The 14,545-nt window shown below is 39.9% G+C and overlaps 1 protein-coding gene across 1 annotated transcript in view; it reads left to right on the plus strand.

The window, feature by feature from the left end:
- EML6 (EMAP like 6) overlaps nt 1–14,545 on the plus strand; it is a 254,718-nt gene that overhangs the window by 137,530 nt on the left and 102,643 nt on the right. The window contains 4 exon segments of the mRNA XM_010378900.2: nt 3,948–4,115; nt 8,156–8,262; nt 11,081–11,199; nt 13,518–13,704. Of these exon segments, the coding sequence (XP_010377202.2) occupies nt 3,948–4,115; nt 8,156–8,262; nt 11,081–11,199; nt 13,518–13,704 (581 nt within the window).

The following is a 14,545-nucleotide window of genomic DNA, read 5'->3' on the forward strand; positions in this document are numbered from 1 at the left end:
TGCTGTCAAAATGAGTCACCATTACATAAAAAACAACTCTTTGGATAATGGCACACAGAGGGCATCTGCATGCATGAGGAGAGATGGACAGCCAGATGACAGTGGGTGAGAGTAGCAGAACTCACCTCTGCAACCCACAAACGTATCCATGTCGTCATAGCAAATGGACTTGTGTTTTACTTTTCATGACACATGGCTTATAAATTTTATAATTTGCCTCTGAGACATTCAGGCTTTTGTGTCCTTTTTGTGCCAAAACTAGTGGGGAAGTGAATAAAAGAGTGGGAATTGTTAATGGGACTAATAGCAGTTGGTGGGATGTGTCTGTCTATAATTTAGGTGACAAGTGACAAGTATTCCCTGTACATTTTGAACCTGTAAACAGCCAGATATGAGCAGGTGCTGATGACCATGAGCAGTTGTGGGAAATGACCAAACATTATTGTTTTCCATCGTGATTTTTAAAAACTCCCAACCAACGTAATTTGACTTGTTTGCAATTATGTGTGTTTAATATTCAGTTGCACAGTAATTAGATATAAGTGTTCTGCAGTTAATGAAAATGACTGCTACTGGTATTATGTTTACATAGCCAAACCAATTTGTTTTTCTCATTTTGACAGTTTTCACATCTTAAAATAATTAGGATCAATACTGACAGCTTTCTCTGATACCACTTAGACTATATCCTGTTTCACCATCACCACACAGACCCTGAAATGATGTAAAATCCAAGGCCTTGCTCATTGACATTTGCCATCTCCTAATAGCCTTGGTACTCACCCCTACTCCAAGGGGAGACTCGGAGGCTCTGCATGTTCCACCTGGTGCACCCGTTCATTCCTCCTTTGCATTATACCTCAGCAACCCATGAAAGTATCCGTGTCCTCATAGCAAATGGACTTGTGTTGTACATTTTATGACACATGGCTTATAGACAGCTTGCACAGCCACCTCCCATGATGAGTGTCCTGAATGTTAAGACTTAAATTGTGGAGATCTTGGATCTTGGATCTTGGATCTTGGACGGGCCAGTGCTGGCCTTCCATATGTCATGGATAAGCTGAATGCAGTGCAGGGACAGGAAGGCCAGTGTGGCTAGAACATAGTGCACAAGCGGAAGAATTGCGTACGGTGACATTGGAGAGGGTGACAGGGCTATGTTGTAAAGGGCCCCCTGGCCACTACTAGAAATCAGAGTCATCTTCTAAGTGCAGTGAAAAACTATGGATGGTTTTACATGGAGTGATATAACCAATCTAAGTTTTTGAGACTGTTTTGATATTTTGTGGAAGGGTTAGGAAAAGGGAGGTTTCAAGTAGAGAAGTTATTGCAAGAGTCCAGGTAGAGATGATGTGGCTTAGACAAAGGTATTAGGAAGAGATACAGATAGGTGATCAGGCTTAGGAAACAGTTTCAAGGCAGAGCTGACGGTCTTACAGATGGATTGGATATGAGAATAGAAGAAAAGAAAGTAATCAAGGATGACTTCTAAGTCTCAGACTTGAGCATTGGGGTGAGTGGTGGCAGCATTTACAGAGCTGGGAAAATGAGAAAAAAGATGTTTGTCTCTGGGGGTGCACATAAGGGGAAGGGAAACATCTCGGTCTGTTTTCCCTGTTGTAAGTTAGGGGTCCGTATTGGGCATCCAAGTGGACATGGCATAGAGCTGTCAGTGCTCCAGGGAGACTTCAGGACCGGAGATGAGCACTTGGCAGTCAAATTGACAGCACTTTAAAGCCACAAGGGAGGAGGTTGATAGAGAAGAGATGAGGGCTGAGGCCTGAGCCCTCCTGTGGTACAGAGGACAGAGGGAGGTCTCGTGGAGTCATTCAGTGTCCCAAGGAAAGCCTTTTCATTTATTCAAGAAGTGTTTGTTAAATGCTGTTCTAGGGGATGGAGATAGGCCAGTGAGGAAAACAAGCACAAATCCCTGCCCTCATGGAACTTTTGTTCTACTGAAGGTCCACAGTTAATATGCAAGAAAATATAAACATAATTTGATTGTGAGAAATGCTATGAAGAAAAATAAAGCAAACAGTGGGAGCGGAGAATGCTGGAGTTGGGCGGTGTAGTGTTCTAAATAAGTTGGTCAAAGAAGGGCTTGCTCTATGGTTTTATTTGACTTAGAACCTGAAGGAGAATGAAGGATCCAGCCGTTCAGATATCTAGGGAGAGAGCACTTCAGACAGAGGAAATGGCAAAGGCCTGGAAGCAGAGAATGCCTAGCATGTTTGGGGAATAGCAAAGAGACCAGTGTGCCCAGAGCAGAGTGAGTGAGGGTGAGAGAGGGCAGAAAGAAAAGATCACAGAGATAAGGCCTAAGTATTAATGACACTAATACTTTTGCAGATTCTAGTTCCAGACTACAGAAGCTATACTAATTATCTGTTGCTGCATAACCAGTTATCCTCCAAACTTAAAAGTGTAAATGCACAAACACTTATTATATCATGGTTTCTGTGAGTCAAGGATTCCCAAGAAACACAGCTGGGTGATTCCAATTCAGGGTCTCTCATGAGGTTGCAGCCATGTGAAGGCTAGACCAAGGCCAGAGGATTCACTTCTTCCAAGATGGCTCACTCTTGTGACTCTTGGCAGGAGGCCTCAGTTCCTGCTACGTGAGCCTCTCCATAGATTGCTCCAGTGTGCTTATGACATGGCATATAGAGATCCAAGAGAGACAGCAAGGAAGAATCTGCAGTACGTTTTATAACCTCCTCTTAGATGTTACCTTCACTTTTGCCATATTCTGTTCATTTTGCATCAGAGAATTTGTGAACATATTTTTAAACCTCTACAAAGAGATAGGCTAATTGATCTGTGAGGAAGGTATAAAGGTCAAGGAAGCAAAGAAGAGGCCAACACGTTAAGATCTAAAGACTGATGGGAAGGGTATACCCTGCTCCCCAATTACTCAATCATCAGCCAACATTTCCAACTGACCTTAGTCGGAGCCAGTTTGACTTTATTACCAAACTGATTTCAGTAACTCTTTGAAGTAGGCAAGTTTGCTTTTGAGATCCAATGCTTCCTTTGCTGTCTGCAGCAGAATTCCCCTAATTTTTCTCAGAGCCCCTAGTATAATGGGGCTTACCTGGCCAGAGCATGCTCTCAAAAAATGTATGAGCATGACATGTAGCAGTAATTTTCACCTTCTTACAAATCATTGCCTCTCCAGTGGACATTTGAAATTTAACCATGTGGTAGTTGAACAGATGGCCTCCCCCAACCCTAATAAAAGGGATTTCATTTGAGAAACTGTAAGAAATAGAATGTTTTTGAAGAGAAGTTGGGGTGTTTGACCTCCTGAAATCTCCTATGGACTTTGGGGTTCTAGGCCTCCATGTAAGATGGACCCTGCTTATTACTCGAGTGCCTTGATGCTGCTGTGTACTGAGCATATGCTGAAGGCTTTACTGCTGTAGTTCAACCACAAATATCACTTCAAGTAGCTTTTTCTATTGCACTCACTACCTGGGGTTAGTGTTCACTGAGTAAAGCAACCAATTTAAGGAGGGAAAAATGATTCTCGAAACTCTATGTCTACATGACTCTAAACAGTAATTTTATTTCCATAGAATTATTTTGTTTCCCTGTTGCAAAGGATGGCCTGTTTTATCTTGTATTTAAATAAGAATGTGTAAGATGTTCGTTCTCTATCATTTATTTTCAGAATCCGTGAAGCAGTAGGCATTATTTGGAACAGGTTCAGATGTGCCTTTAGCCACAGGGCTTAAATTTTAAGACCCATTTTTAGCTTACTGCATATTGGAATAATTGAGATACCTTTTGAAGCATTTGCTTATTTGTTACAATATGTAAGACTGAACTTCATTTTCAGATACATTTAAAGATTTTACTCCTTAACATGAACAGGAGGGGGGTTGTTTTAAACTAAACTCTTCCTTTTTCATAACTAATCCTCTCAAAAAATATTCTTTCAGGAGCCAAATTTAGAAAGTATGTGGGCCATTCTGCTCATGTCACAAACGTCCGCTGGTCCCATGACTTTCAGTGGGTGTTGAGCACAGGAGGGGCTGATCACTCAGTTTTCCAGTGGAGGTTTATTCCAGAAGGTGTCAGCAACGGCATGCTGGAAACTGCACCCCAAGGTAAACCCAGCAGTAATTTCTTAACATCATTTTATTTTTCAATAAGCATTTCAAAGAATGATCTAATATGTATCCTATAGGTAAGGAGTTTAAGCAATTTTGGAAAATTGATTCCTGTCATCTTTAAATTTTAAGAAAAGAAAAAACTTTAAAGATTAATATGGGTCAGTTGGATAATTTTCTTTGAAGGATGTTGCTATACCAAATGCAAGTTGAGCAGGACGTCAGCAACATGACATCTGCAGTGTCAGAATAGGAAGCTCCTGATGCTCCCTCCACTCACGAACACCAAATACACATTGATTCGCAGGTCAGTTCCCTCTGAGAGAAAGTCATACAAGTTGAGAAACTCCTACCCGCCAGGCAACTGAGAAAACATCCACAGCGGATAGGTAGGAAAAGCTGAGCACTGCTTCATGAAATCAGGACAGGAATCCCCACCACCTAACCTCTCCCATGCAGAGAAGGGTTTGGACCTCACACATAGTGCCCTAACTCTAGGTTCCCCATGGATTGGCTCTTAATTCACCAAGTCTGGGAGTAGAGGGCGTTAGACATTTAGGAGTCTCTAGACCATGGGAAAGAAGCCTTGGTTTGACACAAGTGCTCAAATCTTTCAGGGACTTCATCCCCTGGAGCAGTTCTGACAAGGGGCTTAAAAAACACAGCCCAGTTTCTACTTAGAAGTGGTTTATGACACATTTCTGGAGGCTACTTGGCGGCCTGGGTTCTAACCAATATGCAGCAGGGAGTTAGAGGGGGAGACACACATTAGGCCAGCTGGCAGCCTAAGAAACAGGCTGTTACCTCTGAGCCTCCTCCCATGACTCATCCCAGCAATAACTCCAGGTCTAATAATATCCTCTGGAAGGAGTTTGTCCACACATTGAGCTCCCCAACTTTTATAGCTTCCACTCGAGGAACCGCATCCTAAACCTCCCACTTCTGGGAGCAGAGGGGACGAAGTATATGAGTGTCTATCTAGACCGTAGAGAAAAGTGGCAGTTTTATATGGACTTGTAGGCACTTCCAGCGTCTTCTTCCCTTAGAAGCAGTGACGAGAAGGTGCTCTAAGAATGCAGCTCCTCATTTCTCCCCGGATGGGGTTTATGCCATGCGTTGAATGCCCAACTTTTACAGGTACCTCCCAGAGGACTCCATCCTAAACCTGTTAGCTCTGGGAGCAGAAGGGACTAGGAATATTCTCGTCTTCCTATATCACAGAACAAAGATGTGGTCTTAAATGGGTTTACAAACACTTCCAGGAGCTACATCCCCTTGGAGCAGTGCAGAAAAAAGTTGGGAATGTGCAACTCCCATTTTTTTCTCCGGAAGGGGCTTACAGCACACACTTCCAGTGCTGCTTGATGACCTGCCGTCTAATGACTTCCATCAGGGAGCTAACAGGACAAGCACGTAATAGCCTTCCAGCAGCCAGAGCTCAGCACATGAGCCTTTGCTCTGGCTCACCCCAGTGATCAATCTAAGCCTACCCATACTTCCTGGAAAAAGTTTGATCAGACACCAAGTGCCTCACCTTCTATAGCTCCCACCTGTCTCCTTAATGAACTAGCTCTGGAAATGGATGGGGCTTCGCATTCCTGAGTGGACTTAAACCACAGAAAATGAAGAGGTAGAGGTACAATGGGCCCACCTCAGGAGTTATCTCCCCAGGATTGGAGGATACAGCCTAAATGTGAGTACAGGCATTTGTTACAGATTCTCTGCCTGGCTTAGTGCAGAAAAAGTGAGCAGTAAATGACTGTGCTCAGCTTCACTGTGAAGATAGAAGGAATTGAAACACATAGCCGACCCTCCAACCCTTCTAGCTACACATCAAGAGAGTCTGATGTGTTCCACCTTTACAGTCTTGTGGTACCAACAGGACATGGCACATCTTAAGGTCTAGGGGCTACCAAAACAGACAGTAGTCTGGACAAACACACAGATTTGAGAGGCACCTTAAAACCATTGGCCAGTCAGACTGGTGAGATCCTTCTCCTAATACAAGGCCAGTCTGACGAGATAGGGAGAGGTAGTATTTTTTTTTTTTTAATGTAATTCACCGAAACCAACACATAGCATCAATGACAATGAAGAAATGAAATTCCTGATAAATGAATAAGACATCTCCAGAAAGCAACCTCAGTTAAGTAGAGATATGTGATTTTCCCAACAGGGAATTCAGAATAATAGTCATAAAGACCCTCACTGAGGTCAAGAGAGCAATATTAGAACAAATTGAGAACTTTACAGATAGAAGGTGTTTTTTAAAAAGTACTCAATGAATTTTGGTACTTTTAAAATACTTTTCTCTGAGGGTCGTCTGGGTGCGGTAACTTATGACTGTAATCCCAGCACTTTGGGAGGCTGAAGCAGGTGGATCACTTGAGGTCAGGAGTTTGAACACCAGCCTGGCCAACATGGTGAAACACCCCATCTCTACTAAAAATACAAAAATTAGTCGGGTGTGGTGGCGCACGTCTGTAATCCCAGCTACAGGGGAGGCTGTGGCATGAGAATTGCTTGAACCCGGGAGGTGAAAGTTGCAATGAGCCAAGATTGCGCTACCGCACTCCAGCCTGGGTGACAGAACATGACTCCATCTCAAAAAAACTTTCTCTGAAGAGTACTGCAACTCAACTGAAAAATTCAATAGAGAGGTTCAACAGCAGACTAGATTAAGCAGAAGAAAGGAACAGTGAACTTAAAGACAGATTACTGGAAGCCATCCAGTCTGAGAAACAAAGAGAAAAAGAGTAAAGATAGCTTAGAGACGTATGGTGGTCCAACAACTTATGTGTTACCAACATGCCAAAAAGAGAAGAGAGAGAAATGGGCAGAAAACATGTTCAAAGAAATAACAGCAGGAAAAATCCCATACCTAGGAAAGAAAATAAGCCAAATCTAGGAAGCACTAAAGGACACCAAGTAAGATGAACCCAAAAAGATGCACCCCCAAGAAACATCTTAAATTATCGAAAGATAAAGGCAGAGCTTTGAAAATAGTAAGGGAAAAGAGAATCATCACGCATAAGGAAACCTCTATAAAACCATCAGCAGATTTCCCAAATGCAAGTTGAAGGTCTAAGGTTTACGTGAAGAATTAACCTTTGGGGATAACAGGAGAGGATACATTTCAGCTTCCTTAGGATAATTTTAACAGGTGGTGGGTCTGCTCAGTCAGGCTGCAGGGGGACAGGGTAACCTTTGAAATGGAAGTGGCCTTCAAAATGGGGCTGAAGGAATGGTTCACGGTTGGGGCCTATGTGTTCCAATTCAGTGGACATGTATGTAGTCTTTTCATTTATATCCACTCTTATGTCAACAGGGATGGATGAGCAGGTGGTAAAATGAAAAATTATTTGGATAAATGTCGACAAGAGTTCTGTGGTGGTTTGGGCCATGACAATTACCAACACTTGGTGGACTTGGTTAAAAGGCTAAAGAGGATCTGTATTGAAGTAAATGGTTGGATTTATTTTTGCTCCAGCCTTTCCCTTTTTAAAACCTGCCCATTTTACAAAACAAAGCTTAAAACCCAGGTATCTACTATGTAATAGAAATGTGTAAATGACCAACCTGGGCAACATGGTGAAACCCTGTCCCTACAAATAAAATTTAAAAATTAACTGGGCATGGTGGTATGCACCTCTGTAGTCCCAGCTGCCAGGAGACAGAGGTGGGAGGATTGCTTGAGCCCCAGAGGAGGAGGTTGTAGTGAGCTGAAATTGTGCCACTACACTCCAGCCTGGGAGACAGACCCTGTCTCAGAAAAAGTATAAATTAGTTTAGTTTGCCTGGTGAGTGGTGTGGGGAAGGAAGTTGGCCTAGTCTGTTAATGTTCCTGAAAGGAGTGAAGGGTGAGCTGAAGTAAACCAAAAGATGAAAGAAAGATATTTTAACAATTTATATTAAATGAAAACTATGGTATAGTTTTTATTCACTTTGCTGGGATAAAAGGAAAAACATTTTAGATAATTTCAACTGCTCAGAGTCTCAGAATTTTTGCTTGTTTCTTATGGGTTGTACCTCTGCAGAAGGTGGAACTGATTCCTACAGTGAAGAATCCGATTCAGATTTATCTGATGTGCCCGAATTGGACTCTGATATTGAGCAAGAAACTCAAATCAATTATGATCGCCAGGTCAGTAAGCAGGGAGCAATGAAAATTTGTAACCCCAGAAGGGGATCTCATTGGATTTGGACATAGCACTAAAAATGACTGGCACTTAGACAAGGAAAATTAAGGCAAAAACAAGAAAAATAGTCTACTTTGTGCCTTTAAGTGCAGGTTAAACCCAAAGTTTCAAAATTGAACCCCTGGTATTTGGGCTCTTTGCCTCCCCAGCACCTAAAACTTTGAAATATTTTTTGGAAGAAAAATGTGCAAGTAAGCCATAGGTCTTTTTTCACTTTCTTAGCAGATTATGAAAGCATGTGTTTTCTTTACAAGGGTGGATGAGGCATGGTGGTTTGCATGTGAGCTTGTTAGCCCAGTTTTTCTATTAACTCCTGCAACCATTTCCATTTAATCGAAGTAATTATCTACTTAAAGTAAAAGCTCAAATAAAATGTGTATTAATCTCTCCAGTCAGAAATTACCTCTAGTAGGAAAGCTGATCAGTTGACTTCAATTTTTTTTGGAAGTTAACATATCATTTTAGCGCTAAACAGTGAGTGTTAAAGCAATCCCTCAGAGGAATCTGAACACATACCACCTTGTTACGGCAATAACCATGGGGCTTCTCTTTGTCTTCCTTGTCACGTAACAAAGATATGCAAAGCAGATTCTGTACATGAATGTGGAATCAATAAGACTTCAAATTTCAGATACATCAACTGTCAGTGTTGTCAATAGAGATTTAGGATATAGGCCTATGGCAGGTACCATGTATTGAAAGAAGTTAAGTAACTTGCCCATGTCTACTTTGCTTGTAGTATTAGGATAACAATGCTTATCTAGGCTTCTCTCCAAAGTGCACACTCTATGCACTACCTGGTTTGCCTCTATGTAAGCACTAAATTGAAATAGTTTTCAGCCCATAACTGTCATTCATTGATTCAGAGTTTAAAAAATTGAGTTCATAGCAAGACAGTCTAATGGTTTGGGTCAACCCCATGATGAAATCATCTTAACTGTGTATTGACACATTGTATTATGCAATATGACTACTAAAAAGGACTTGAAAAGAGATTATTGTCTGTGGCCGTACAATCCTGAACGTAGTCGATCTTGCCTGAAAGGGAATTATTAATGTGGAAATATTATGCAAACACTAAACAATATTATACTCTGGTATCAGGAGACAATAAAATGTAAACACAATACAAAATTTAGGAAAAGAAATCTTTAATGGAAAGTGTTTGTTTAATAAAATGATGCCAATAGAAGAAAGAGAAGGGACCAGGCACAGTGGCTCATTCTTGTAATGCTGGTGCTTTGGGAGGATGAGGTGGGAGCATCACTTGAGGCCAGGAGCTTGAGACCAGCCTAGTTAACATGGTCTCTGTATCTATTTTTTAAAAAAGAGACTGGGTGTGTGCCTATAGTCCTAGCTACTCAGGAAGCTGAGGTGGGAGGATTGCCTGAGCCCAGGAGTTTGAGGGCTACAGTGAGCCCTGATTACACCACTGTACTCCAGTCTAGGCAATAGAGCAAGACCCTGTCTCTAAGGAAAATAAATAAAAGAATGAAAAGATAGACTTAAAATTCATGCCTACAACTTAAACAGTTTGAATATCCTTAATGTGAAAATCTGAATTCTCCAAAATCCAACACTTTGTAAGTACCAGTATGATGTTCAAAGGCAGTGTGCATTGGACCATTTTGTATTTTGGTTTTGGATTTGGAATGCTCAACCAGTAAGAATAATGCAGATATTCCAAGACCTGAAAAAATCTGAAATCCGAAACACTTCTGATCCCAGACATTTCAAATAAGGAATACTCAGCCTGTATATTCTTCCTGACATTTCACTTTCCAGTGCTTACACCGATATATGATTTCTATTCACAATATTCCTGAGTTATTCCTGAGCAGGGATTTTTTAACTCAATTTTACAGATGAGAATTTGAGGCCAACAGAAGTTATGTGACCTGTTTAAACAATAGAGATATCAAGACTAGAATTCATTGATCTAAAGTAAATCGTTGGTGAGCTGATGAAAGCATCATGAATTAAGATGAATAATTATCTTTAGATTCTAGAAGCTTAGTTAATTGTATCTATAGTAGACAAAAGTAGTGAGATTTCTTCTGACTTTTACAAATAATTTTTGATCAAATCCTAAACAGGGACCTTATATTTTATGATTTTTAAAATAATTTGATTAAATAAAAACTTTATGAAGATGAGAAATTATTACTAGATTGGATTTCATTCTCCACCTGTTAAATGGACATTTCTTGGTAGCAAAGTATAAATACACAGTAAACAACAGATTGGTTTTATGTGCATTTAAATGGTACAATCAGCTGCACATTTTAGATCCCAACTTAGACCAAGATTGATCTTTGCTCTATATCTCAGATCTGTTAAGATGCATGAAGCTATGAAGGGAATGTAATTCCAAAGAGGGATTTCAGGAGAAAATTGTCATGACTCATGAGGTCCACATTTTTCAAATTTCAGAATCAGTAAGAGATTTCTGGCCTTAGAAGAAATAAAATATTTTATTTATATTTTACCGATACTTAATTTCCTTTAAAATTTACTAATATATTTTCTAGACATTAAGAAAACAGTAACAAATCAAGAAAAATTATCTTAAAATCCCAATTATTTAAAAAATAGTTCATGTTACTTTTGTTCATTAGGAAAAAGTAATGATCAATCTCATGTCTTATATTTTCAAAGACATTTTATTGAAGCAATTAAAGATTTTACAAGAATGCTAAGACATGGATATTTTTGGAACCTCATGAAAGGCATCTCACCCAGATGTTTCTGTTGTACTTTAAGGTTTACAAAGAAGATCTACCTCAGCTAAAGCAACAAAGTAAAGAGAAAAACCACGTAGTGCCCTTCCTCAAACGAGAAAAGGCTCCTGAGGACAGCTTGAAACTCCAGTTCATACATGGGTGGGTGGCCTGTCATGGGCGCCCGTGCGTGTTCCTCTGTCTCTGCCTGGTTATCACCAATCTTAGCACCAGGCTTAAGGGATCCCCTCCCCTCAGTGTTGTCCTCCTCCTGGCTAGCTCTTCTCTGCAGTGTGCACTTGAACCTGTGGTTGCTATTTTAAGTGTGACTCTCTGTCCAGTTTCCTTGTCGATGTTCTGTGCCATCACAGTGTGATTGTCTGTAGATTTTTCAGACTTCGTGTAATTGCATGACATAAAGGGTACTGCTGCTTATTGCTGCTGCACTTCTTTCTCATCACTATCTTCACTTCCTCTTTCTCCTTTCCCCCAATCCCCTGCTCTGTTTTACTGGCTCCACCATAGGACAGTATTTCCTTCAAATATTTTCTGCACATGTGCCCAAAATAATTTTGAATTTTATAAAATTATATGCACCCTTGCATATTTTAAGTAGACAACTAAAACTTTTTAATGTCAGTTTAAATGGTTGAGAAGATGCTGGCTATATTATGAATACATCAGTCCTTTAAATGGATGCAAAGGAACCTAAATGCCATAAATATTTGATTCTCACTATTATCAACTTTAAAAATATGTGAGGCCAGATACAGTGGCTCACACCTGTGATCCCAGCACTTTGGGAGGCTGTGGAGGTGGGATTGCTTGAGTCCAGGAGTCCGAGACCAGCCTGGGCAACATGGTGAAATCTCATCTCTACAAAAAACTAGCCAGGTGTGGTGGCATGCACCTCTAGTCCCAGCTACCCAGGAGGGATGCTTGAGGTAGGGGAACCGCCTGAGTTGGGGAGGTCTAGGCTGCAGTGAGCCATGATCTTGCCAGTGCACTCCAGCCTGGGTAACAGTGAGGCCCTGTCTGAAAAGGGTAAAAAAATACATGAACAAGTCTTTCTGTAACAGGAAGATATTTTACATCATTCATATTTCTACCTAAGCTCATATTTCCATTCTAATTTTCCCATAGAATTGTACCCTAACATAATCTTTTTATGCTTAAGAGTCCTTTGTCACCATATCATACCATCTGCAAGAAAAAAAAATTTCTGTGACCCTAAGACTCTAACTCAGCCCAATACAGTATCCACTAGCCACACACAGCCACTGAGCACTTAAAATGTGGCTATTCTGAAAAAAGATGTTCTGCATGTGTAAAATGCACACAAATTTTGAAGACTTACTATGAAAAGAGGAATGTAAAATATCTCACAAGTTTTTATATTGATTACATGTTGACATAGTAATATCTTAGATGTGTTTTGGGTTTAAAATGTTATGAAATTTTTGTTTTCTTTTTTTCTAATGTGATAACTAAGAAATTTTTACTTAGGAGGTTCGTGTTATTTTTCTGTTAGGTACTGCTACTCCATTAACAATTTATTTGAATTATAATTATTAGTAAAATTGACTAAGTCAACATAAATATTTTACTAATTATGACATATAATTATTAAGCACAGAAAAATTTTGTTGGAAATTATTTCAATATGGTGGATTGGTTTTCAATTGCAAGATCTGTGCATTTATATTACTTATTGTTAGAATGTAACAAAGTTTGATATTGAGTCTATTCTCAGTTCTCATTCTTGTATAGATGTAAGCACTGAGAAAGTTTATTCTCTTAAGTAGGTAAGAATGGAGGCCATTTTATAGCAGTGTTATTCAATTCTTCAAACTCCTATGATAGGCCAAGAAAGTCATATTTGATTTTGATATATCACACAAAAAAATGATCTTTCAGCTGGTAATTCCATTAAGTGTCTGTACAATTTTGTTGAAAGCAAAGAATTGGAAATCACTTGATTTGCAGGATTCCTTAGCCAGTCATTAGAGTTGTTTTCTTTCAACATCCATACTTGTGTTTTGAATTGTTCCTTTGTTTTGGTGCCCCTGGAAGGGTCTGTATCCCAGAGTAATACTGCATAGTAGGATTCCAGATGGAGGAGAGGAATGGCTTTTTACAGTGGGTGGAAGGCATTTATGAGAGGGGAGATAGGAAAGGAGTACCTGCATCTCATCACAGATGTGTTCTCAGATGATCATTTTTAAGAAAAAGCACACACAATAGCTGAGGATCTGCAAACAGATTCTGTTATAATGTTCAGTGCCCATGTGCCTTTTTGAAAGTCATCTCATGCCCTCAAACGGCCGCATATCCTCATTTAAACATTGCTGTCCTATGTGACACTTGGGGTTCCACTTGTACTTGTTCACGTCAATATGTTAGCCTTGCCTCTGACACCTCCTGCTCCATGCATTTGCTGTTTGTTCAACCACTGTGCATTTCTTGGACCTGTGCTTCAGTTATAGAGGCTACGACTGTAGAAACAATCTGTTCTACACACAAGCTGGAGAAGTAGTCTACCACATTGCTGCAGTTGCTGTTGTGTATAACCGGCAGCAGCACTCCCAGAGGCTGTACCTGGGGCACGATGACGACATTCTTAGCCTGACCATCCATCCAGTGAAGGACTATGTGGCTACTGGGCAGGTATTTATCTCCTGTAAAACTAGGGCCTAGCCAAAAAGAGAATTAAATTTTTGAATTCAGTTTACATATTAGAAATTCAAGAAATACTGGGTAGAAATAAGCATGAGATGGGAAGGTGAAGATTGAGTGAACACTGGATCCTTCCATGATGATGGGTGAATCAACCAAAGCATTCTAGCACTACTGGGAGACCTCTGAGGAGTTCTTTCCCTGGAATGATGAGATCTATGAATGGGACCAGCTAAAACTAAAATAGTGAAAGTTTTGTCAAGGAGCAGCTTTATATACTTCCTCACTGTATGCCCAGGACTTAGTATATCCTAGGTACTCAATAAATATTTATTGAATGAACCATTTAAAAATACTATAACATCTAGAGTGTAATTATATTTGTAAGACTTAAAACCATAAGACTTTTGACTAATTTATATTTTAGCCTTATAAAAACACCTTGAATTTTATCTGAACTTTTTTTGAAATGCCTAACCCTTAGATTGAGTCTATAATTGAAAAAACTGCTAAAACAGGGACCCTCTACATTCATTTGGGGATGGAAAGAGAAAAATAATAGTTAATTTATTAAACAAAGACTTTATTAAACTCAGGTGTTATTACCTTGCTGGCAAAAGAGTAATATTGTCAAAAGTATTTTTAGTTTTATCTTTTCCTCAAATGTATAGATTATACTTTTGTTCAGTTTTTATCATGAGTGTTTAATTGCAGATAATACTTCAACTGGTATTAACTAAGTGGCAAATTCGAAGAAAACATTCTTGGTATAATGTCAAAGGTTAACATGAGGCAAACCCTCTCCTGAGACTTGACATGCAGGTGGTAAAGC

Source organism: Rhinopithecus roxellana, chromosome 17, assembly GCF_007565055.1.
Source record: "Rhinopithecus roxellana isolate Shanxi Qingling chromosome 17, ASM756505v1, whole genome shotgun sequence".
NCBI lineage: Eukaryota > Metazoa > Chordata > Mammalia > Primates > Cercopithecidae > Rhinopithecus > Rhinopithecus roxellana.